This window comes from Emydura macquarii, unplaced genomic scaffold (genome assembly GCF_026122565.2).
Source record: "Emydura macquarii macquarii isolate MOO-44397 ecotype Brisbane River unplaced genomic scaffold, CSIRO-AGI_Emac_v2 contig_1947, whole genome shotgun sequence".
NCBI classification, from domain to species: Eukaryota; Metazoa; Chordata; order Testudines; family Chelidae; genus Emydura; species Emydura macquarii.
Window position 1 is genome coordinate 46114 of NW_027132084.1, and position 23763 is coordinate 69876.

Consider the following 23763-nt stretch of genomic DNA (forward strand, 5'->3'; position numbering starts at 1 on the left):
AGATATTTCAAACCACTTGACTATAAGGCAGGAAATATCACAAACCTTAGAAATAGAGATGACAGTTCAAATCCTCTGCAAAAGACAAAGTCTGTCATCCTTCCATTAGGTTCCATATAAGAAGTCAAAGATTATTGTGCAGAAAAGAACTGTATTGTGAATCAGAACAAGTCATGTCCTCCTCCAGCACACCAAATATCTGATCCTGATCTACTGAGTTACCATTTTAAGTAGGGATGCAAAAGACTATTTGGTTCTTAAGGATCCAAACTTTTGCTATCTTAAGGAAGTAATGGAATTTGCAAGTTGAAGGAAAACCAAAATTGGGAAAACAAAAGAGAACATGAGAAGAATCAGAAGATCTTTCATTTTAAATGAGATAGATCATACAACAATGCAAGGGGAGAGTTTCTCATATTCCTAAGGGAGTCAGAAGCACAAGCCACAGTGAAAATCACTGGGATTTATGCTCCTAAATCCCTTCTAAAGTGCTGTAAATAATCACCATCACAGGCTCTTATATGAACATTGTTGCCACTCTTACAGGAGTCAAATTTCCATAATTTCATGTGAAATTGATTCTGCTCACACAGTTAATGCATAATTATGAGAAAATCCTCTTCCTTGGTATCCAAACCAACATCCTTCCAGTAACTTTTACTGGAATGTAAATCTCTAGTATAGAGTAATAATGTACTTGAAAAAAAGTGCATCACAGATCAGTGAGTAAAGCTTCACAACTTATTTTACTCCACATACTGTAACATGTAAGAAAAAGGTAAAGAACAGTTATCTTTTGTACAAAACAATTACGACCTTTGTTTGCAAGAATTAATTCCTGTTCAGCTGTACCACAAAACTATTATCACCATATTTAATATTAATATAATGTAACAATAATAGATACCTAAATTATAAGATTTTCTCCAGCTGTGCAAAATGTTCATGAAAAAAAAAAACCTTTCCTAGTAACCTCTTCCGCATCATAGATTTTCAATCAATAAATGAAAATGTAGACAACGTTGTACATGGTATATTTTATCAAAACATTGCTTGAAGACTTTATGTAATAAATTTCTCTAAGATACATATTACAGAAGATTTGAAATCAATACTCATCCTAAATGATCATCAATGCTTTTTGACATTACTCACCCCACTGGAGAGGAGCCAACTGTAGATGCTCTAGGACCAGCTGATTAAGAACTCCTTCTACACTTGCTTCTCCTTCACGCGTCAAAGAAGGGTAAATGAGAGTTAAGGAAAACTTTGATCCAGAGACAACACAAACATTTTTGATTACTGAAAACCAAAATAGTACTTTAGGGATTTATAAAAGATTTAAAACTTCATATTTACTTATTAATCCGTGAAGTTGGGTACTGGACAATTAATTATAGTAGTTTATATCTTCAGAGTGGAAACATTAAGTGCCAGATTCCAATCTTGCCATTGTGAAACATGTGTGAAAGGGAGACAGTGGAACAGTCTGACCTAAGTGGCTAGGACAAAATGCAATCTGGATCTTTAATCATCACATGCAAGGCCCACATTCATGTACACCAGATAGCAAGGTCCAGCCTCACACCCAAGCAATCTGATCACACCATCATTGCACTTGGAATGGCTCTGGACTTATCATCTACCTATTCCTTAGAGTGCTGAAGGAAGCACTCGGTTCTGAGACCACCCTGTTCCCATTCAGATGCTAGATGGGGAAAGAGAAATAACTTCCTATGCCTTCTATTCATACCCCAGTACACTCAGGAAAGACAAAATATGAACAAGTACAGATCAAACATGCATAAAATATGGGATAAACTGAAAAAGAAACCTTTGTTATAAATAGAAATAAATTGTACTCTAACAGTTTTGCAAAAAAAGGGAGAAAATTGGAGTTACTCCTATCACACAATTCTACTTACCTTTTGCCTTTGAAATTAAAAAGGAAATGTAGGATTATTTTCCTTGAATACAAAATGTAAACTACAAATCACTATTAAATAAAATCAATGAATTTTCCTACAAGCACTGGGGCCATGCTGTGCTTAGGTGTGCCATATTATACATCTTCCTTTAATTATATGCATTTTTACAACTGGGGCTCACTTATGAGAGTTCATAATCCAGGAAATCGAAGTTGCACAGCAAGTTCCTTGTACTGGGAAATCAGACTGTAGGGCAGTGTTTCTTAACCTGGGGTTTTAGAGGGGTCGCAAGTGCAGAGCTGGTATTGGGGGTGGCAAGAAAGGCAATTGCCTGGAGCCACAGGGGCGCCATGAAACTAAGTTACATGCCTCAGCCCCGTGGGGGTGGAACTCAGGCTTCAGGGGTACAGTAGTTTGGAAAGGTTAAGAACCATTGCTGTAGGGGCTTGAAAAATACATATTTCCTAAGTGCTAATATAACAGTCAATCCAACTAAAATACCTTGTGTTCACACCATTTCATTTTCTTTGCATACAGGTTGAAGCAACTACAGTGTCACAAATTAGTTTACAAAAAATAAAAGCAGTGGCTACCTTTGAATTCAAAGCACACTAGAGAAGTAAGGGAGCAGATATAAATCCTCTTGCATTTCACACCTTATTACATAGTTTTCAAGTAAAGATGTATCAAAATAATTGGGTGTCGAAAGAAAGTTTCTACAGGGACATAGAAAGAATGGTTACTTGTCTTATCCTATAATAATTGTGTTTCTAAAAGAAGTAGTCAGTATGGATCTCACTATAGGGGTGCACACACCTCATATGCACAAGCTCAGAATCTTTTGAACAGCTGTATCCATTGGAGCACTGCATACTCCCATGTCAGGAAATAAAAATGGCAGTGACCTTGACCCTCCCACTCAGTCCCCTTGCAATTTGAACCCTGTCGAAGTGGAGTAATCCAAAAGCAGGGACAGAGGGCAGGTTATCAGATCCACACTGACATCGTCTTGAAGAATCACAGTTACTGTAGGGTAAGTAACCATTCTTTCTTCTTCGAGTTTTTAATCAGTGTGGATCCCACTGTAGGTTACTGGCAAACAGCATCCTCTTCAGCATGGTGAAATGAGGAGTATTAGCTGCACTGCTCAAATACAGATTGGAATACCGCTCTCCCAAATATGGCATTTAATCTAGTGGCTAAATCCAGCACATAATGCTTGACCAATGTGAGTGGGTTGCTCCATGAAGCAGCCTTGCTGGAACAGGCTAAGGATTCCATTTGGGCTCCGGTGGAGTGAGCTTAATAGTTGGTGAGAGAGTAGCACAATGCTATACCATGTGTTACTCATATTGAAAATCTTTTTGTGATGAAATGGCCTGACCCTTGGAGCACACACCTATAGCTACAAAGAGATATGGGGACAGTCTGAAAGATTTGGTCCTAACAGTAAGGAAGTTTTTCCTAATGTCCAACTTAAACTGCACTTGTATGGCCTCATTGATAGGCAGAGAAACCTTACTCAGTCCCTGCAACTGCAAAATGTCCAGGAACTGGTGTTGGGGGTCCATGACTTCCTCTAATGGAATCTGTAAGTCACTAGCCACTCTTTATAGCAGCGCCTGATATTGGCGATGGTCATCTGATGGAGAAGGCGAAGGAGTGACCGCTTTGTCCAGGGATGATGAAGAGGCACTTGTCAGAACCTGTGGATCCAGTTCCAACTCTTCATCCTTGTAAACTGAGAACAAGCTGGCAAGAGGGAGAGAAACAGTACAATTCCTCAGAGGGGCATGCACCCATGCCATAAAGATCCCATAGACCCTAATAAGGCCAGAAGGAGGAATCAAACAGTTTCAGGGGACCAGTGGTTCATATCCAGCGGAATGGCAAGCAAAACTCCTTGACTGTCTATTGAGACTCAACGGCCTCTCCCGAAATACTGGTGCAGTCATTTCCTCGGATTCAACCAAGTCCGAAAACTGCTCCAGTGGTAGTGGTTGTACTGTCAACACCAGGGCACTCCTGCTGAACGGCTGGAGGCGAGACGACTCCTGGAAAAGTGATGTAGGCTCCTTCTCTGGAGTAAGGACACTGTTAGGAGGGCTGGCCCAGAAAGAAGTAGACTGAAGATAAGCGAGGAATATATTCTCCGGTATTATATAAATTTCAGTATGCCCTCGTGTTCAAGTGGTTCCCGCAGTTAAGTCTGATAGATTCGGGGATCTGCAATGACCAGACAATCTTTAGATGGATGAGGCAGTACCAACGAAGAGTCCAGACCAACACTCGGAGACAGAACCGGCAAGGATTTACCTTTAAGCTTTGGAACTGAGGTGACCAACAGAACTGGCAGATCTTTCTTTATATATCTTATCCTCAGATCTGGGGGGTCTTCACTGAAGCCAGCTCCTTAGATTCTGTTCCTGACACCTCCCCAACCTGGACAGGCTCAGGGTGGAAACGCGTTTCTTATGGACAGTCCTCAATGAGGCTGTGTCCTTACACCCATGAGTGCCCTCTATTCTCACTGGCAGCCCTGCAATCGGAATCCTTGGGTTTAGATGTTGATAACTTTGCTCCAAGGCACGTACTTGGAAGGACACTGCTAGACAGTTGAGGCCAATGTGTAGTTGGGGGGGCGGGGGTGTCTTTCGGGCCCAGAAAGCATAGCTTTCTCCATCAGCTGCTTCTGTAGGCAAAGCTCCCAGGTTTCTCAAGTTCTGGGTGGGAAGGAGAAACAGATACTGCACTTTACAGGAATGTGTGCCTCACCCAGACAGTACATCATCGCTGCCTGATGAAGAAGGAGACATAATTCTTGAATCCTGGTACTCTGGGCATAGTCCTGAAACTGGAGGAGGGGTTCCACAACTGGGGAGAAAGTATAGAATAGAGCATTTCTATCAACTTTTTAACTATTAACTACTAGTCTAAGAATATAACTCAGATTATAAGGTCAGAAGGGACTATTATGATCTTCTAGTCTGACCTCCTGCACAATGCAGACCACAGAACCTTACCCACCCACTCCTGTAATAGACCCTTAACATAGGACTGAGTTACTGAAGTCCTCAAATAATGATTTAAAGACTTCAAGGTACAGATAATCCACCAGCAAGTGACCCGTGCCCCATGCTGCAGAGGAAGGTGAAAAACCCCCAGGGCCTATGCCAATCTGCCCTGGGGGAAAATTCCTTCCTGACTCCAAATATGGAGATCAGTTAAACCCTAACTATTTACAAATGTTTTCTACATAGGTTACGCAACTAAGGAGGACATGATTCTGACTCAGGCCATGCAATGGTAAGATGGAACTGGAGCGGTGTTGACCAGCACTGCCTCTTATACCCTTGGTCAGGAGCACAAGAAGAGTTACTGTGCATGGGCAGGTCAACCAACACTGCTTTGAAGAATTTTCGGACTCGGGCACATGGCAGGCTTATGCACCAACAGATGAAATACACAAAGGATCATCAGTCAAAGAAAAACATGGGAGGTTTCCTTTAAACATATTTAAATTATGGAGTATTACACTATGTAACTGTATCCATGATTTCCACAGACCCACACTGACTGCTAGACTTTATCCCTAGTGTTTATATCCTAAGTATCTGTGTACAGAGAACATTTGATTTGAACATATGGGATTTTTTAAATCATATTCAATGTCTTGGCAATTTATTAGATGGATAAAATATATGGAATTGTTTATTTAGTAATTAATTTGGTAATTGACTAAAAAATACAGATTTCCTCTAGTTTTCTGTATATGTAGAGTATAACAAAAGAGAATTAGACAATATGGTCAACATAGTAGGTCTCAGCATAAAACTGGCCTAACTCTTGTCAATGTCTTTGTAGGCCTCACAGCAAAGGACAGTTTTAAGGAGGGTTTTGAAGAAGGATAATGAGTTAGTATTGCAGATGTTTTTGGGGAGCTTATCATAACCGTGAAGGGAAGAATGTCAAAACACACAACAGTGCTTGTTTGAAAATTTAATGAGTGGGCTGACCAGAGGCAGCAAGTGATCTTTCAGTATGGAAAGAAAGATGATAGGTAGGGTGGGACAGGTCATGAAGGGCCTTGAAAGTGAAGATAAGTAGCTAATGTTTGAAACAGTAGATAACATGGAGCTACTGAAGGGATGGAAAGAGAGGAGTGATTTGGTCAAAGTGAGGTGCTTGCAAAATTATCTTTGCAGCAGTATTCTGAAAGAATAAGTGGGACAAGATTACATATACAGGCCACAAAAAAGAATGTTACAGTAATCAAGACATTAGCTGACGAGAGCCTGGACATGAGTTTTAGTTGTGTGTATGGATAGGAAATGCTGTACCTTAGAAACATACTGCAGAAAGCATATGCATGACTTAGACGCAGCCTGGATCTGATATAACCTAGAGAGTGGTCCAAGTCAAAGATGACACTTAGGTTATGGAACTGAGTGATAGGTAAAATATTGGTATTGTCCACTGTGATCGAGAAAGAAAGTAGCAGGGAAGGCGTGGGCAGGGAAGAATAAGAGCTCTGTTTTAGCCACGCTGAGCTTGAGTTGACAGGTAGACATTCACAGGTAGATGTCAGAGAGACAGATCAAGATTTTAGATTGGACACAGCCAGAGAGGTGGAACTGTGAATCATCAGCATCGAGATGGTAGTTGAATTTGTGTTTGCAAACGAGATTACCCAGAGATAGTAGAAGAAGAGGACCAAGGACAGAGCCATGTCAAACCCCCATAGAAAACTGGAGAGGCGATAAGGAGGATCCTCCAAAGGACACACTGACAGAGCAATTAGAGAAGGAGCAGGAGAACCAGGAGAAAACAGACTCTCAGAAGCCAAGGGAAGATAAAATTTCAAAAGGAGGAGCGTGGTCATCTGTGCCAAAGGCAGCTGACAAATCAAGGTGGATGAAGATAAAGTACTGATTCGGAGATTTGGCTAAAAAGAGGTCAGTAGAGATGATGGCAAGAGCTATTTCAGTTGAATGCAAGAGTTGGAAGCCATATTGAAGATAGTCTTAGATGAAACTGGAGAAAAGGAACTCCAGACAGCAACTCTTCCTTTTTATATTAAGCCCTTCATTGCACTGCACCTTACATTAGCTCTCAATTCACCAGTAATAGATGCACTGCTGCTCTGGTTTCCTACTCCGCAGATCCGCTCAAAGAACTGGTTTGTGGGGTTTGGCCTTTCTTGGATGACCCTACAGCAGATGACAGTGACTAAAGACCAGGGACTAAAGGGCCTCACATAAGATTTAATTTAAATATGTGGATGAGTGAGAAAAGTTTACTTATTTAAGACTAAAACCACTAAATAAATAAATTACAGGAAGGATTGCATTACAATCTCTAGCTCACTGCATGACTTATGAGAAGTAATTTAAATCCCTCCATGTCTAAGTTTCCCTGTAAGAGGAAAAACTAAAATTTACTCACCTTTGTTAATTGCTTTGCATTAAAAGTACTGTATAAGGGATACTATTATTACTTTGAAAATGTGTCCATGTAATAATTATGTCATCTTACTCAACACACCCATTCCCTGTATGTATTCAGAGTCCTATCTGCTGACTTTATCCACCAAAGTATTTTTTTTCTGCTACTGTTTAGCTTATTAGCTCTGCAGACCATACAGATGGGAGTAAGCAGAACCATCTTCTGGCCTGCCCATCTTCAACAGAAATGTTACATGAATTCCAAACGCAAAATCCTTATTGTGGGTAATGCATGCATCAGCAAGAATGAACAAAGCTTGACTTTCAGATTCTAATTTGAGTCTGCAAGTCTGGCAGTTTAAAACACTAACTTCTTTCTTGAACACTCAAAGAGATTTGATCTAGAGCCAGAGAGGCAACAAATACTACACCCTATGATGCTATTTTTAAAAAGTAACTTTTCAGAGCAAAACTTCACTTTGTGTCTCTCAGTAAATTGGGGGCATATAGTGTATAATTTTTTTATGTTGAAAATCCTGAAAACAGTTGAACAATTTATATATCCCCTAAGGAAAAAATTGTCTCAGACTCTACCTAACTTACCAATGTATATTTGCTGTTCCGAAGACACCATATAACCAAAGCAAAACCTACTAAATATTATGTTTGAAACCTACTGCTAAAAAGGAATTAGGTACAGATTTTTCAGATTGTTTTCCGTTTTAAATCCCTTAATTGTTTTCTATCTGCTGTGCCATGTTTCACCTCAGGCATCCCGAAGATGTTTTTTATGTTACACTTGTCAGTTTCTGTATGAATAAATACAGGTGGATGAATGCATCCCTATTCTACTTCAGCATAAATAAATTAGCAAATTTTCATAAATAGAAATTAGACTAATGAAAAACTGTTTTAAATGATTAATGAACACTGTTTACCATAAATCTGTTTTCTCATTTGCATTTTGAACTTTTAGTATGCTGATTATGGTACTGTTTTGATCTCGCTAAATACACTTATTTAGGTTCTGAAAAACAAAATGAACTCAATTTGCTGATCTCAATCAACTAGATGGACCAATGAAACCTCACTTGTTTTTGAGGGAAAAAATTGGTACAGTAAAGGAAATTTATTACAAAATGCAGTATGAGTATATATAAATATTTGTTTAGTATCATAGAATCCTAGAGTTGGAAAGAACCTCAGGAGGTCATCTAGTCCAACCCCCTGCTCAAAGCAGGACTAACCTCAGCTAAATAATCCCAGCGAGGGTTTTGTCAAGCCGCAGCTTAAAAACCTCTAAAGATGGAGATTCCACCACTTCTCTAGGTAATCCATTCCAGTGCTTCACCACCGTCCTAGTGAAAAACTTTTTCCTAATGTCCAACGTTGACCTCCCCCACTGCAATTTGAGACCGTTGCTCCTTGTTCTGTCATCTGCCACCACCGAGAATAGCCTAGCTCCATCCTCCCTGGAACCCCCTTTCAGGTAGTTAAAAGCTACTATCAAATCTCCCCTCATTCTTCTCTACTGCAGATTAGACAAGCCTAGTTCCCTCAGCCTCTCCTCATAAGTCCTGTGCTCCAGCCCCCTAATCATTTTTGTTGCCCTCCACTGGACTCTCTCCAACTTCTCCACATCCTTTTTGTAGTGGGGGGGCCCAAAACTGGACACAATACTCCAAATGCGGCCTCACCAATGCCGAATAGAGGGGAATAATCACTTCCCGCAATCTGCTGGCAATGCTCCTACTAATGCAGCCCAATATGCTATTAGCCTTCTTGGCAACCAGGGCACACTGCTGACTCATATCCAGCTTCTTATCTACTGTAACCCCCAAGTCCTTCTCTGCAGAACTACTGCTTAGCTCATTGGTCCCCAGTCTGTAGCTGTGCATGTGATTCTTCCGACCAAAGTGCGGGACTCTGCACTTGTCCTTGTTGAACCTCATCAGATTTCTTTTGGCCCAATCCTCCAGTTTGTTTAGATCCTTCTGTATCCTATCCCTACCTTCCACGGTATCTACCACTCCCACTAGCAAGCTTGCTGAGGGTGCATCCTACCCCATCCTCTAGATCATTAATGAGTATTTTAAAAATCACCAAGCTACCCCAAGAGAAGACAGATTTTCGTGCAAATGTAAACTATTGCTATTTCAGGATGGAATGAATCATAGAAACTAGAGGGAAGATATCTATGAGGCTATCTAAACCATTGCCCTATCAATGCTAGATTATAACTTAAAACATTTTCTGTTGGTTTGCCTAATCTTGTTTTAAACGTCCCATATCAATGAAAAGCTGTATAACTAACATAGTTATCACCAAAACTTTTAACAACTTTAACTCTAAAAATAAGAAGACTTTAAAAATGTCATCACTGGGGAGTCACATGGTACACATGATTGCTAGTCATGCTCCTCCTCACCCCACACATATTAATCTCTAATGATTACTTTCCTAGCAAACTGGCAATAACTTTGTCATAAAAGTTTAAATTAATCCCCTGGATAACTTCAAACTGTTGAATATGGATTCCAATGAGAGACAAGAAAAGACCTAAACCTGAATCATATAAGCAGCTGAAGTGGGAGACCGAAAGGCCAGCGCAGAACACAGCCCAGGCACTGAAAGAATTCCTCACAGACTGACTGGATTCAATCTCAAAAGATATTCATGGCCTTTCTAAAGATGTATGTGATGTAAAATCCCAAATAGCTCACATCAAAATGAGCTTCAAAAGACTGCCATTGAAACCAGTGAAATTAAAGAAGAAACTGCCTCCTTAAAGCTTAGAGTAGGCAAACTGGAAGAAAAACAGGATGGCTTAGAAAACATCTCAAAGAAACAACCTTCACCTCTTGGGCACTGTTGAGGGCCTAGAGGAAAAAGATATTATCAGCTTTATTCAGAAGGTGCTCCTTGACGTATTTCAATTGGACACCCAATTACCACCTTAGATATTGGAAGGGCTCATCAAATGCCTGGTACTAGAAGGCAGGAGTCTGACAAGCCCAGACCTACCAACTTCAAGCTACTGAAGTTCAATGATGAAGTACAAAAAGAGGACTGCATTCAATGGCATACAGCAAATCTGAGGAGGACCAACGTCAGATACAGCATCAAGTACTCATCCACTTTCACTATTGACTTAGCAGGCTTCATAAAATTTGCAGTCTTGTCAGTTTACCATGTAAAAATTGTGTCTGAATTCCGTTTATGTATTAACTGATGATGTTTGGTATTTTTGAGGTTTACTGAGTTGTGTGGGGAAATCTGTCTCTCTTGCAGGACTTGCAGGATCTAAGGTTTCTGCAGGTGGGAGTGGGATAAAAATGCAAAAAAATAATGGAGGAGTGGGTGGGACTGGCCATTGCAGGGCAGGACAGGAGTGGAATTTTAAAAGTTGTCCCGCACAAGGCTCTAGCATAGAGTAACAGTTTAACACAAAGCTGGGGTTTATAGCACCACCAATTGACTGAAGTATTATCTGCACTATTCATCACAACTTGCACTGCTAGACCAATTCTCTTCACCAGCTATACCTCTAATGGATCATGTTGCACTAACCACAAGTCCCTTAGAACAATCTATATCCTAACAGGTAAAGTAGACTATAATCTAAACCTTAAATAGCACTAGTTATTCAATTTGCACAAGACAACCGACTAAATATGAATTTGTATATTCTATTTTTCATGTTTATATTTTGCACTAGTTTATATTTGATTTACCAAATCAATTGTAAATTTAGATGTAATGACCCAATACACACACACACACACACACACACATGTATATGCATATACACAAGTGTATGCATGTATACATAAAAACGTCTGTATTTAAGAATAGCTATACATGTTCTTAGGCTGAGAAAAATCACAGAATTGTAGAACTGGAAGGGACCTCGAGATTTCTTCTAGTCCAGTCCCCTGCATTCAAGGCAGGACTAAGTATTATCTAGACCATCCCTGACAAGTGTTTGTCTAACCTGTTCTTAAAAATCTCCAATGAGGGAGATTCCACAATCTCCCTAGGCAATTTAGTCCAGTGCCTAACTACCCTGACAGTTAGGAAGTTTTTCCCAATGTCCAACTTAAACTGCACTTGCTGCAGTTTAAGCCCATTGCTTCTTGTCCTATCCTCAGAGGTTAAAGAGAACAACTTTTCTCCCTCCTCCTTTTAACAATCTTTTATATACTTGAAAACTGTTATGTCCCCCCTCAGTCTTCTCTCTTCCAGACTAAACAAATGCAATTTTTTTCAATATTCCTTCATAGATGTTTTCTAGACCTTTAATCATTTTAGTTCCTCTTCTCTAATTTGTCCACATCTTTCCGAAATGTGGCACCCAGAACTGGACACAATACTCCAGCTGAGGCCTGATCAGCAGGGAGTAGAGCAGAAGAATTCCTTCTTGTGTCTTGCTTACAATACTACTAACACATCCCAGAATGATGTTTGCTTTTTTTGCAACAGTGTTACAGTGTTGACTCATGTTTAACTTATGATCCACTATGACCCGCAGATCCCTTTCCACAGTACTCTTTCTTTGGCTGTCATTTCCCATTTTGCATGTGTGCAGTTGATTGTTCCTTCCTAAGTGGAGTACTTTGCATTTGTCCTTATTGAATATCATCCTATTTACTTCAGACCATTTCTCCAGTTTGTCCTGATCATTTTGAATTTTAACACTATCCTCCAAAGCACTTGCAACCCCTCCCCGGTTGGTATCATCAGCAAGCTTTATAAGTATACTCTCTATGCCGTTATCTAAATTACTGATTAAGATATTGAAGAGAACCAGACCCAGGACCAATCCCTGCAAGAGCCCACTCGATATGCCCTTCCAGCTTTACTGTGAACCACTGATGATTACTCTCTAGGAACAGTTTTCTAGCCAGTTATGCACCCACCCTAGAGTAGCTCCATCTAGATCAGTGTTTCTTAACCTGGGGGTTTAGAGGGGTCGCAAGTGCAGATCTGGTATTGGGGGTGGCAAGAAAGGCAATTGCCTGGAGCCACAGGGGCGCCATGAAACTAAGTTACATGCTTCAGCCCCGTGGGGGTGGGACTCAGGCTTCAGGGGTACAGTAGTTTGGAAAGGTTAAGAACCACTGATCTAGATTGTATTCCCCTAGTTAGTTTACGAGATGGTCATGCAAGACAGTATCAAAAGCCTTATTTGTGATGCCTGTGGCCAGGAACATCACAACCTTGGATACTTCTGGGAAACATCGTATTAGGTACAAGTGATCATGACTTGATCACATCTGTTATGTGCAAACAGAATGAAGCTCAAACCAGTAAAATATATTCTTGGTGCTTCAAAGGACCAATTGCACAGCACTGAAAACAAGGAGAAAACATTTGAACAGAGAAATGTGAATGATATATGGTAACTATTTAAGAACATTTCACTCAATTCCCAAAAAAAGTCACAATCAAGAAAGAAGGACATCCTGGTTAAAAAAACAATCTGACTTAAAGGGTAAGTGAAAGCAGTTATAAAACAATTTAAAACATATGTAACAAATGGGGAAAATGGGCATGTCAATAGTAATGAATATTAAACAGAAGGTAGAAACTGTAGAAAATTGATAACAGAAGCAAAAAGACATCAGGTGAAATCCATGCCCAGTAGAGATAAGAACAGTAACAAGGAGTTTTTCAAGTATATTAGGTACAAAAGGAATTCTAACAATGTGTTGCTCTATTATTAGACAGAAATGATAGAACTGTCCATGATAATGCAGAAAAGGCAGAAGTGTTCAATAAGTATTTCTGTTCTGTATTTGGGAAAAAGCCAGATGATGTAGTCAGATCATATGATAATGACAACAACGACAATCTTTCCATTCAAATAGTAACTCAGAAGGATGTTAAACAGCAGCGATTAAAGCTAGACTTTTTTTAAATCAGCAGGTCTGGGTAACTTGCATCCAAGTGTTTTAAAAGAGCAAGCCAAGTAGATTGCTGGACCATTAATGCTAATTTTCAATAACTCTTGGAACACTAGAGAAGTTCCAGAGGACTGAATGAAAGCTATGATTGTGCCAATATTTTTAAAAGATAAACAGGATGACCTGAGTAACTATATGCATGTCTCACTAACACTGAGCCTGGGCATAATGATACAAAAGCTGATACAGGACACGATTAATAAAGCATTAAAAGAGGGCAATATAATTAATGTCAATGGCTTTATGGAAAATATATCTTGTGAAACTAACTTGATACATATTTTTTAATTGAGATTACAAGTTTGGCTAATAAAGGTAATAGTGGTGATGAAATATATTTAGACATCTGTCAGCATTTGAACAAGTACTGCATGATATTTTAACTAAGAAACTACAATGATACAAAATAAGCAAGGTAGACATTAAATGTATTTTTAAAAAATTGGCTGACTGATAAATTGTATTTGTAAACTGGGAAGCATTATGTTTCTAGTGGGGTCCGGCAGGTATCAGTTCCTGGCATTACATTATTTAACATTGTGATCAGTGACTGGAACAAAACATAAAATCATCAGCGATAAAGTCTGAAGACGACGCAATAGTTGGGGGAGTGGTAAATAATGAAGAGGACAGGTCACTGATACAGGATAATCTGGAATGCTTTGTAAACTGGGAGCAAGCAAACAATATGCATTTTAATATAGCCAAATGTAAACATATTACTCTAAGAACAAAGTGCAGGTCATATTTACAGGATGGGGGGCTGTATCCTGGGAAGCAGTGACTCTGAAAAAGATTTGAGGGTCACTGTGGATAATCAGCTCAATATGAGCCACCAGTGCAACACTGTGGCCAAAAGGCATAGTGTAATCCTTGGATACATAAACAGGGGAAGCTCAAATAGGGGCAGAGAGGTTATATTACCTACATATTTGGCACTGGAGAGTCCACTACTGGGAATACTGTTCTGGTGTTCTGTTCTGGTCCTTAAATAACCATGTAGAAATAAATCAAACACCAGCCTTTGTCACTGTAATTTAACATTCATCTTTAGTTTGAGAAGCAAATAAATGTGCTTATTGTGGTGGTGGGTTTTGTGACTGATAATTAGTGTGAAACTGATGATACATTTATAGAAAAACAGACCATTATCCGAGAGCACTAGTTTATTGTATAGTGACTATTTCTCTGTAACAGAGCTGAACTGGTAACAGTGGAAATGAAAAAATCTAGCTAAGGTACTGCTAAAAAAAAATTTTTTTAAAAATCACAATTTAGTATGAGTGCAATGTATCCTATTACCAATCCCCTCAGCCATCCTGTGTTCTATGCACACTCCTAGAACTGTGTAAAGTTATTCAAAAATGACACCAAAACAACGAGAGTTCTGTAGCACTTTAAAGACTAACAAATTTAATTTCAGCTGAAATTAAATTTGTTAGTCTTTAAAGTGCTACAGAACTCTCGTTGTTTTTGCTGTATACAGACTAACACGGCTACCGCTCTGGAACTCAAAAATGAAGGTTACTTATCTGTGACCAGAGTTATTTGAGATGAGTTTTTATACATTCTCACTTATGGGAACAAGGCTCACTGCTAGTCACTGGAATATTCTGGAAAGCAATGTGCACTGGGGCATATTGCAGAGTATTTTGAGAATGTAAAAGGGAAGTGGCCTCTAATGCCTTTTAGTATCTTCTCCTATTCTAGGAATTCCTAATTTAAGACTTTGAAGAAGTTAGGCATGGAATATGAATATGCAGAGACTCATCTTGTAGAACTCTGGTAGAATTCATATACTGAAAAGGTTAGCCACCTTAAAACTGTGTGTTCCATCTGCTCAAATTCTGAATTACAACAACAAACTGCTGTGCAGTTGATACCACGTGCCATTATCAGGTGCTAAAAATAAAAGAAACTGTGTTCTTGTTGCAACTTATCGCAATAAATTTATAATTTCCATAACCATCTTCAGTTAAATTTACTCCACAGCTTTTAAAACTGAAATGGCAAATCAGTCAGGTTTTTCTAACAAAAAAGTCTATTTTTCTAATATTTTTTTGTTTTCTCACTGCACAAAGTTTAAATTGGACATCAGGTATATTTTTTCTGTCTAGAACTATTGGACTGGGGGATATAGTCAAATGAAACAGTGAAAACCTCATAACTTAAAACAATGAAAACTCAGCTGGACAAAGCACTGGAAAATATACAGTTCAGCGCAATCGTGCATTGGTATGGGTTGGATTAGGTAGCCTAATACTTTCTCTCCGGTGGGACAAATTCTGCCCTAAGATGTCTGCAGCTCTCACTGACTTTTTACTGACGTCAATGAGATTTGCACACAGACCTCTAAAACGACAAAATGTAATCTTTTGGTTTTTGGTGTGTCACAACATCACAAAATATTAACCAATTATTATCATTACAATATATTTATTCAAGAAATATAAATCTCTAAACAACCCAGATGATGGCTGACTTAAAAATTTCATATGAAGAACTGAGTTCATCTTTTTATTTATGGCATATGCAGTACATTCAAGCTATAGCATAGCTTAAGCTATATTTTTAAATGTAAAAATGTTTGACATAAAGCAACATTAATTAAGATCTTTTCCTGTGCCATTAATCCCCATTATGATGAATCCTGTCTAATGTCGAGCTATGACAACTTCTTTTATTGCACACGCTTATAGAAAAACACAGCATTCATTTCTAGGAAACTGAACATTGCATAGAGGCTCCATATATTTTTTTTCCTTTAGCTATAGAGTAGGTTTGATTACTTCTAGGAAAATTATTCAAACATTGTTCCTTAATGTATAAATCTCTCTCATACATACATTCAAGCACAGAAAGTAGGGTTAATAGAACAGCTCAGCAAAGTAATCTGAACATAGTCCACAGAAAAGTTAGGTCTTACAGTGTAAATGGCCTTTGTACAAAGACGACTAGCACATCTAGAATCTGGGCAGCCACTACTTGATACGTTTTTGCAAATACCTCTCTCTTAGTTGATTTCAAGGCTTATAGCACCCAACAGACACTTCTACTGACACAGATTCTCACTGTCTGTTGAAACTTTCTGAGCCTAAAATTACTAACTTAAAATCAGAGGGCTCTGAAACATACCACTAGATTAACTGATTACAGATCCAGGTGAGGTCTGAAAAATGATCTAGAAGGTAAGATCAAAAACTCTTTTTCTGCATTTTCAAAATCTCAAAATTGTGGTGGACCTGAAAAGTCATATCTCATCCACCCCTAACTAGCAGTGGAGGAGGATGGCTAAACCTCTAACCTGTCCTCCAGGTTTTCAATTTTCATATAAAATAAATCTCTAGCTATTACATTTGCAAAGATAAATCAGTTAATTATCTGTACAGTAACTGTTGTTCACTGAAATGTGTGGTGAGCATATACATTCCACTATAAGTGCGTGAGCACCCAGTGCACTCGAGTTGGAGACTTTTGCCAGCAGCACCAGTAGGCAGCACACACGTCCCTATTCTGTTTGTGCTCTCAGGTGAGAGCATAAAAAGGGTTTGGCTGCTGCCTCCCTCTCCGTTCTTTTACATCACTGTATGTAATGTCCGAAGTAGCAGAGAAGGTGGGCAGGTCAAGGAACATATATGTGCATTACACATCTTGAACAACAGTTACTATACAGGGAAGTAACCATTTTTTCCTCTCTCAAATGATTGTGCATATCACCTACGATCCACTGTAGGTGACTCATCAGTAGTTCCCTTACAGGTGGAGGGATTTCAGAACATCTGACTGAAGATTGCAACACCGAATTGAGAGGCTTGAATGATGGCATAATGAGTGGGAAAAGAATGCACAGACAATCACATCCCTGTCTTGCAGATATCAGCTTTCAGAACATTGCTCAGAAAAGCCGATGGAGTGGACTGAGCCCTGATGAGTGAGCCATTCCTGGTGGAGCAGAGACTTTCAGAAGATGAAAATATGAGAGTTTAATGGAGTCAAAATTCAGTGTGAGGTTTGCTGAGATGACACTGATTGATCCTTAATTTTCTCAGCATAGGCTACAGAAAACCTGAGGGAGTCCTGAATGATCTTGTGTGGTCCAAACAGAATGCCAGGGCTCTACAAATATCCAAAGTATGAAGGGCTTCCTCAGCTTCAGGTAAATAGAGTAGAAAAAACACCAGAAGATTAATTGTTTGGTTTAGATGAAAAGCTGACACTATTTAGGTATAAACTAGGTGTATGCCCTAAACGACACCTTGTCCTTATGGAAGACAATGAAAGAAGGGTCAGCTAGGAGAGACTGAAGTTCTGAAACTTGCCTTGCAGGATTGATAGTCACCAAAAAGGCTGTTTTCATAGACAATAAAGATAGTGGAGTTGTAGTCAAAAGGGCATCACATGAGTTTGGAGAGAACTAGATTTAAATACTATACAGATATGGGAACACATACAGGATGGTAAATGTTGATCAGGCATTTCAAAAATTCAAGAAACAAGAAGATAAGAGAAGATGGAAATTCCATATACTGTCAGATGTAGTACAGAAATAGAAGCCAGGTGAACTCCCATAGAAGGAATTAAAAGTCCTGATAATTTCAGCTGTAAAAGGACAGTCTAGCGTAAATCTAATCTCCATGTGATGGGCCAATAAATGTTGAGACTACACCCATAGGGAAAAATCTCTTCCACTTTACTGAATATGTGACTCTTGTGAGCTCCTTTCTGCTGCTCACCAAAATAGTCTGAACCTCTCGGAAGCACAATTTCTCATCAGCATTCAACCAGAGATCATCCACGCCATAAGGTGGACAGATCTGACATTGAGATGCAGAGACTTTCCCTGGTTCTGGGACAGAAAATCCTCAACTAGCGGTAAAGTCATTGATGAACAGATGGAGAGTTGATGCATGTCAACTGGAGGGGTAACTGAAAGATCTGGAAGGAGAAACAGGTTCTTCCCTTTCAGAGTCTGAAGAAGAAACATAAACCTCTTCAGACTTGGGAGAAGTAGTTCCCGATGAAGTCTTAGGTGGTCTACGCATCAGAGATCAACAAGGCTCAAGAACAGGGAATGGCTAGTGTAGTTGGAAAGGTTATGAAGTCAATAGTGACATCAGTGAAGGCATAACCAGAGTGTGTTGTCAGTGCCAAGTGCGCCATTGGTCCCAGCATAACCACAGAGTGAAACGACTGTGCTGGGCGCATCAGTGGAGTAAGCAATGGAGGGGGCCGCACCAAAGGAGAGTCAGGTGGGGAAAGACAAAAGATCTTTTGCTGACAAGGAAGTGTGTGGAGTAGAAAGTATCTCAGGTAAGTATATTGGTGCTGATTGTGCTGGTGGTGCCAAAGCACACAGAATCGGCTCAGGAGAGGAACCCAACTTGTGCTTTGAGTGAGAATCTGCTGGAGTAGTGCTCCAGGTGGATTCAGAGTCCCCTGCGTCACAACTGGGGCCTGGTTCAGACACAGGTCGCATCACCTCTTTTGTGAGGTGAATCTTCAGACAGCTGTCTCACTGTTTTTTAGTCCTGGTGGGGAAGACGGGACAAATAGGGCATTTTTCCCTCAGATGTCCTTCTACAGACAGGTCAAACAACTGTCACTTAGAAAATTATTTGATATAATTTTTTGCAATTAAATAAAGAATGCAATATGTACATTAATATTGCAGCTCAATAACAACCAAAAGATGAGGGAATTTGTTTATTATTATTATTAGGATTATTATAGCATGTCACCCAATTCCAGTGTAAGAATCTCAACCATGTTATCAGGAAGTGTTTAAATATTTCAATAGCTGTCAGAGGGTTGAATCTATTAGCAATTTAATAAAAGAAATTTGGTTAAACTGAAATTTTTCATAACAGGAATTATTTTTTAAATGTTGCCTAATGAGTAAGACATGGAGCACTGCATAAAGACTCTTGGTATCGATTTCTGGCTATGCCACTGACTTCTTATGGCAAGTCACTTTCAATTTACTGTGGTTCAATTTACTCATCCTCATAAGGGAACCCATTTCACAGCAGTTTTGTGCGTTTTCAATAATTAGTGCTGACAAATCATCTGAAATCTCTGGATGAAAGGCACTATTATTATTAGGGAACCTTAAAGGGCCCAGGCTCCAGAACAAAGTAAGTCTATAATGAGACAGACCAGTTCAAGAAAAGGTACAGGGAGAGATGTATATTATAGACAAATGCAAAATACTTCATTAGGAAGGAAAAATCAAATGCATAACTACAAAATGGGGAATAACTGGTGTGGCAGGCAGCCCGACCTCCCCCTAGCGGGTCTCACGCTTTGGTTGCTTGTAGTGGGTCAGGGCGTCTCTAGTCACCCCGTCTTCCCCGAGGAGGGGGTAGAGACCCGGGCCCACCCGCTCCTCTGGGTCCCAGCCCAGGGGCCCTATGAGAAGCAGCTAGGTGCTGCTGGTACCGTGTTCCCAACTGCACTTCTCTTCCCCTGGGCTACTTTTCCCCCTCCTTCTGGCTTCTTGAGCCTGGTACCTTTCTCCAGCCTGTTCCTCCACAGGATCTCTGCACTTTGGTCTGTTCCTCCTTGCAACTCAGCACTCCTACTCCTCCCAGCTCATACACTGTGTTTGGGGCGGAGGGCTTTTATGGAGCACCTGGCTGCTCCTAATTGCCCCCTAACGAGACTCAGCTACTCTGCAGGGAACAGAGCTCTGAGCATTCTGAGGCTTACGTATCTGCCATAAATCACTTTCCTAAAGCTTTCTGCCCTCGCTATATCACACTGGTTAGGTGGTAGTATTTCTGAAAAGGATTTGGGGGTAATGGTGGAAGACAAATTGAATGAGAAATGACAATATGAGGCAGTTGCGAAAAAGACTAATTAACAAGAGTGTTGTATTAACAAGAGCGTTGTATGTAAGACATGGGAGATAATTGTCCCACTCTATGCAGCACTGGTGAGGCCTCAGCAGGAGCACTATATCCAGTTCCAAGCGCCATGCTTTAGGAAAGATGTGGAAAAGTTGGAGAGAGTTCAGAAGAGAGCCACAAAAATAATAAAAGGTTTAGAAAACCTGACTATGAGAAAAGATTAGAAAATCTGCTCATGTTTACTGTTGAGAAAAGAAGACATAGGGAGGACCTGAAATCAGTCTTCAGATATGTTAAGGATTGTTATAACGAGAACAGTGAACAATTGTTCTCCATCTCCACTGAAGGTAGGACAAGACTTAATAGGCTTAATCTAGACAGGAAGATTTAGGTTAGATTTAAGGAAACATTTTCTAACTATAACGGTAATTAAGCTCTGGAAAAGGCTTCCAAAGGAGCAATCCCCATGACTGTACGATTTTAAGAGCCGGTTGGATGAACACCTGTCAGGGATTGTCTAAATTTACTTGGTCCTGGCCTGAGCGCAGGGGACTGGATTTGATGACTTCTCAAGATCCTTTCCAGGCTTATATTTCTATGATGCCATGCATAACTTATTTTATATAACACCAACTGTCATTGTTCTCCATTCCCCAAAAGATGGAAAAATAGATGGGCTTTGCAGCATGCCAAATGACTCAGATTAAGACAACCATTATGTTAAGACTTGAACATCATGAAAAATCTAAATAATATACAGTACAATTAATTTTAACAAGTCTATAATTATGTTAAGTTCTAATTGTTTTTCATTTCAGTAATCTTGTTAAATGGTGATTTAAATTATAATAAAATGTGTCATAAGGCTGCTATATATATCTATATCTATATATCAAACATTTATTAAAGGATATAATTTTCCAGCAAACGTCTAACTTGCTGTTGATCTCCAGACCTTTTGCCTGCTGTCTCTCTTCTTCCAGTTGCTTTGGGTTTGCAAACTGTACCCTTTCACCAGGGGAGTCTGGGAAACTCTCAAAATTAAACTTGTCAACTTGGATAGCCATACTGAGGTAAAAAAAAGAAGAAAAGAAAAGAATTGTCAATACAGCAATTTCATGGGAATGTTTCCCAGAGACCATTTCACAGACCTTTACCAGACCAAACACAAAGATTATATTGCTTCAGGAAGAGTAAATCTGGATAGCAATGATGCATTAATATTATTATTTATGGCACAGAATATTGAAAGCAAGTTATGATCAAAGATCCATATTGGTAATTTAAGAAAACACTGGGGATTCCTTCATCCCTGAAGCCTGTTCACTTCACTGGGGTGCCTCAAAAGCTCAACAAACCTGCCATGAGAAAATGGACCAGCAGGGCTTAATTTTCCAAAGTGCTGAAGATACAAAGGATGCAATAACAACATTTGGACAAATGGTTGCACCCTTAGAACTTGAGTGGACAGAGAGAGAATACTTTTTTCATTTCAGTTTTTCAACTTATTTTAATTGACTTAATTCAAAATTAAGAAAACAACTGGGAACTGAAAAGGCAGGAAAGGATGTTTTCCTATTTCAGGCTATGAAACAAAATTAAGGTTGAGATCTACTAATTCTAAAATCTTGAAGGACATGGTGACCACAAACAATCAGTTAAATTCACTAACAACAGATATTGTTTTGTTTAATAAATCAGTTAGCTTTAAATGAAACACGTTATGATAAATGTTTTCTTCTAGGTATCCAGCATATTAAGGTGGTGTTAATTGATAAAAAAAATAAAATGCTGTATTGTGCTTTTTCACTGAATTTCTATCCAAATAGAACTTGACAAATCACCAGTAAAAAAATTATTTAGTAAATAAGAAATGTGTTATTCATCATTTTCTAACATATTAAAAATGTAAAAGTTAAGACCATGAATAAATGTAAGTTAAGTTATAAAATTGCTTAAATAAAAGTATATAGATATAGTATATCCTCGTGGTTAGCAAAAGAAAGCACCAAATTTAGTGTAAAGGCTATATTTAGTTGCAAATCAACATGCTTTAATGGTTACCAACCCATGAGAATAAACCTTGCTTTAGGAAAATAACTAAAAAGTATACATGCAAAAAAAACCAAACAAACAAAAAAACAACCCAACGTTAATTATTTAAATCAAGGTTTCTTGTTGCTTGTTTAAATCATGATTAAAATTGGCGATTTACATCACTTTGATTTAAATAAATCCACCCTGCTTAAAAGAGGAGTACTCTAGTAAGCCCACATTATAAATTACATTTTAGCAAGACAACCCAATACAGCAACAATGTAAATGTAAAGAAAAGTGGGGGGAAAAAAAGGGGGGGGGCGGACGGGACAATTGTAGGACTATAAAAATGTCTCCCCGAAATTAATTTTAACATGTTTACAAACTTTGCAAAGGAAATTCCTAACTTTTGTTTCCTTCAAAAATTTTACTTACTTATGAAACTCGTAACTGAAAAATGGTGAAATTGCCACTAAATACTGACATGGCCCTGCATATAGATATACAAATGAGGACCCAAGCACCCTAACAAGTCATTTTATAATATGAATAAAAGAGTCCAGGGTGTGGACATGCTATTTAATGTAACTATGCCAAAAGCAGCATAAAACACAAAAAACAACTTCCACAAATTTCCTGCCATAAACTTAAACATTTTTAAATACAAAACCTACATTTGCTCATGCACATGAGATAACTGCAAACAAAAGTACCCCCTTTCCATGCAGCCATGCAGATTTTGTACATCAAAACATTTGTAAGCAAAAATTGTGATGCCCAGAACTTCAGGATATCTTAATTCATCTCAGGCACTATTAGACGGTATTTGCAACATCTTATGGCAATAGAAATACAAACAAATAATTAGTAAAATAATTGCTTCTATCAAACATATGGTGAGGCATGTAAACAAATTAACAAACATATCATGGTATAGTGTGCGCTAAACAGTCAGATATTAAACAATAAACAACAATTAAAACAACAATTTACACTTTCTGAATGTAGCATAAAATGTGATACAACAAAATGTGATGTCCTGTCCAAGTATCACGGATAAAAAGCTCTATCTGAAATGAACTGTTATAGAAAACTAATTAGTAAAGAATTAAAATACACTTTTGTGGACAACATCAGTGATTGAATGACTGCTGATGACTTTGCTCTTAGGCAAGACAGGATGAAAGAGAGCAGCTTTTAACATCATTCCTGTGACAACACAATTCTCTCCCGAAAGCACGAGTGTCAAGTGCATTTCAAAAGACCGGAGGGAACTACATTAGTTTCTATTCTGTACCTCAGTAAATTTCAAATATAGGAATATTTTTCATGGATGTACTAAGACAGACAAATGTAGAAAAATGGAAGTAACAGAAGTAAACAACTTACAGATTTTTGTTGTAGAAGGTGGTTATTGAATTTGTGATGTTTGCTATAATTTTTTATTTAACAAATCCTACAAAATAGGGGGAAAAAATTTCTATAATAAAGATTTATTCAGTGAGTTCAGTCTTATTTTTGGCCCTTGGTAGATGTAGGA

At 38.8% G+C, this 23763-nt stretch overlaps 1 protein-coding gene across 2 annotated transcripts in view; it reads right to left on the minus strand.

Moving 5' to 3' along the window:
* Positions 1–1126: 1126 nt before the first annotated feature.
* The window catches only part of TRAPPC9 (trafficking protein particle complex subunit 9), a 420270-nt gene continuing 397633 nt past the window's right edge, over positions 1127–23763 (minus strand). For both annotated transcript variants that reach the window (XM_067558312.1, XM_067558311.1), the window contains 2 exons: positions 21101–21254; positions 1127–1246 (listed from right to left, as the gene is read on the minus strand). In XM_067558312.1, the coding sequence (XP_067414413.1) occupies positions 1148–1246; positions 21101–21254 (253 nt within the window). In that variant the 3' untranslated portion in view covers positions 1127–1147. The remainder of the gene's footprint in view (positions 1247–21100; positions 21255–23763) is intronic.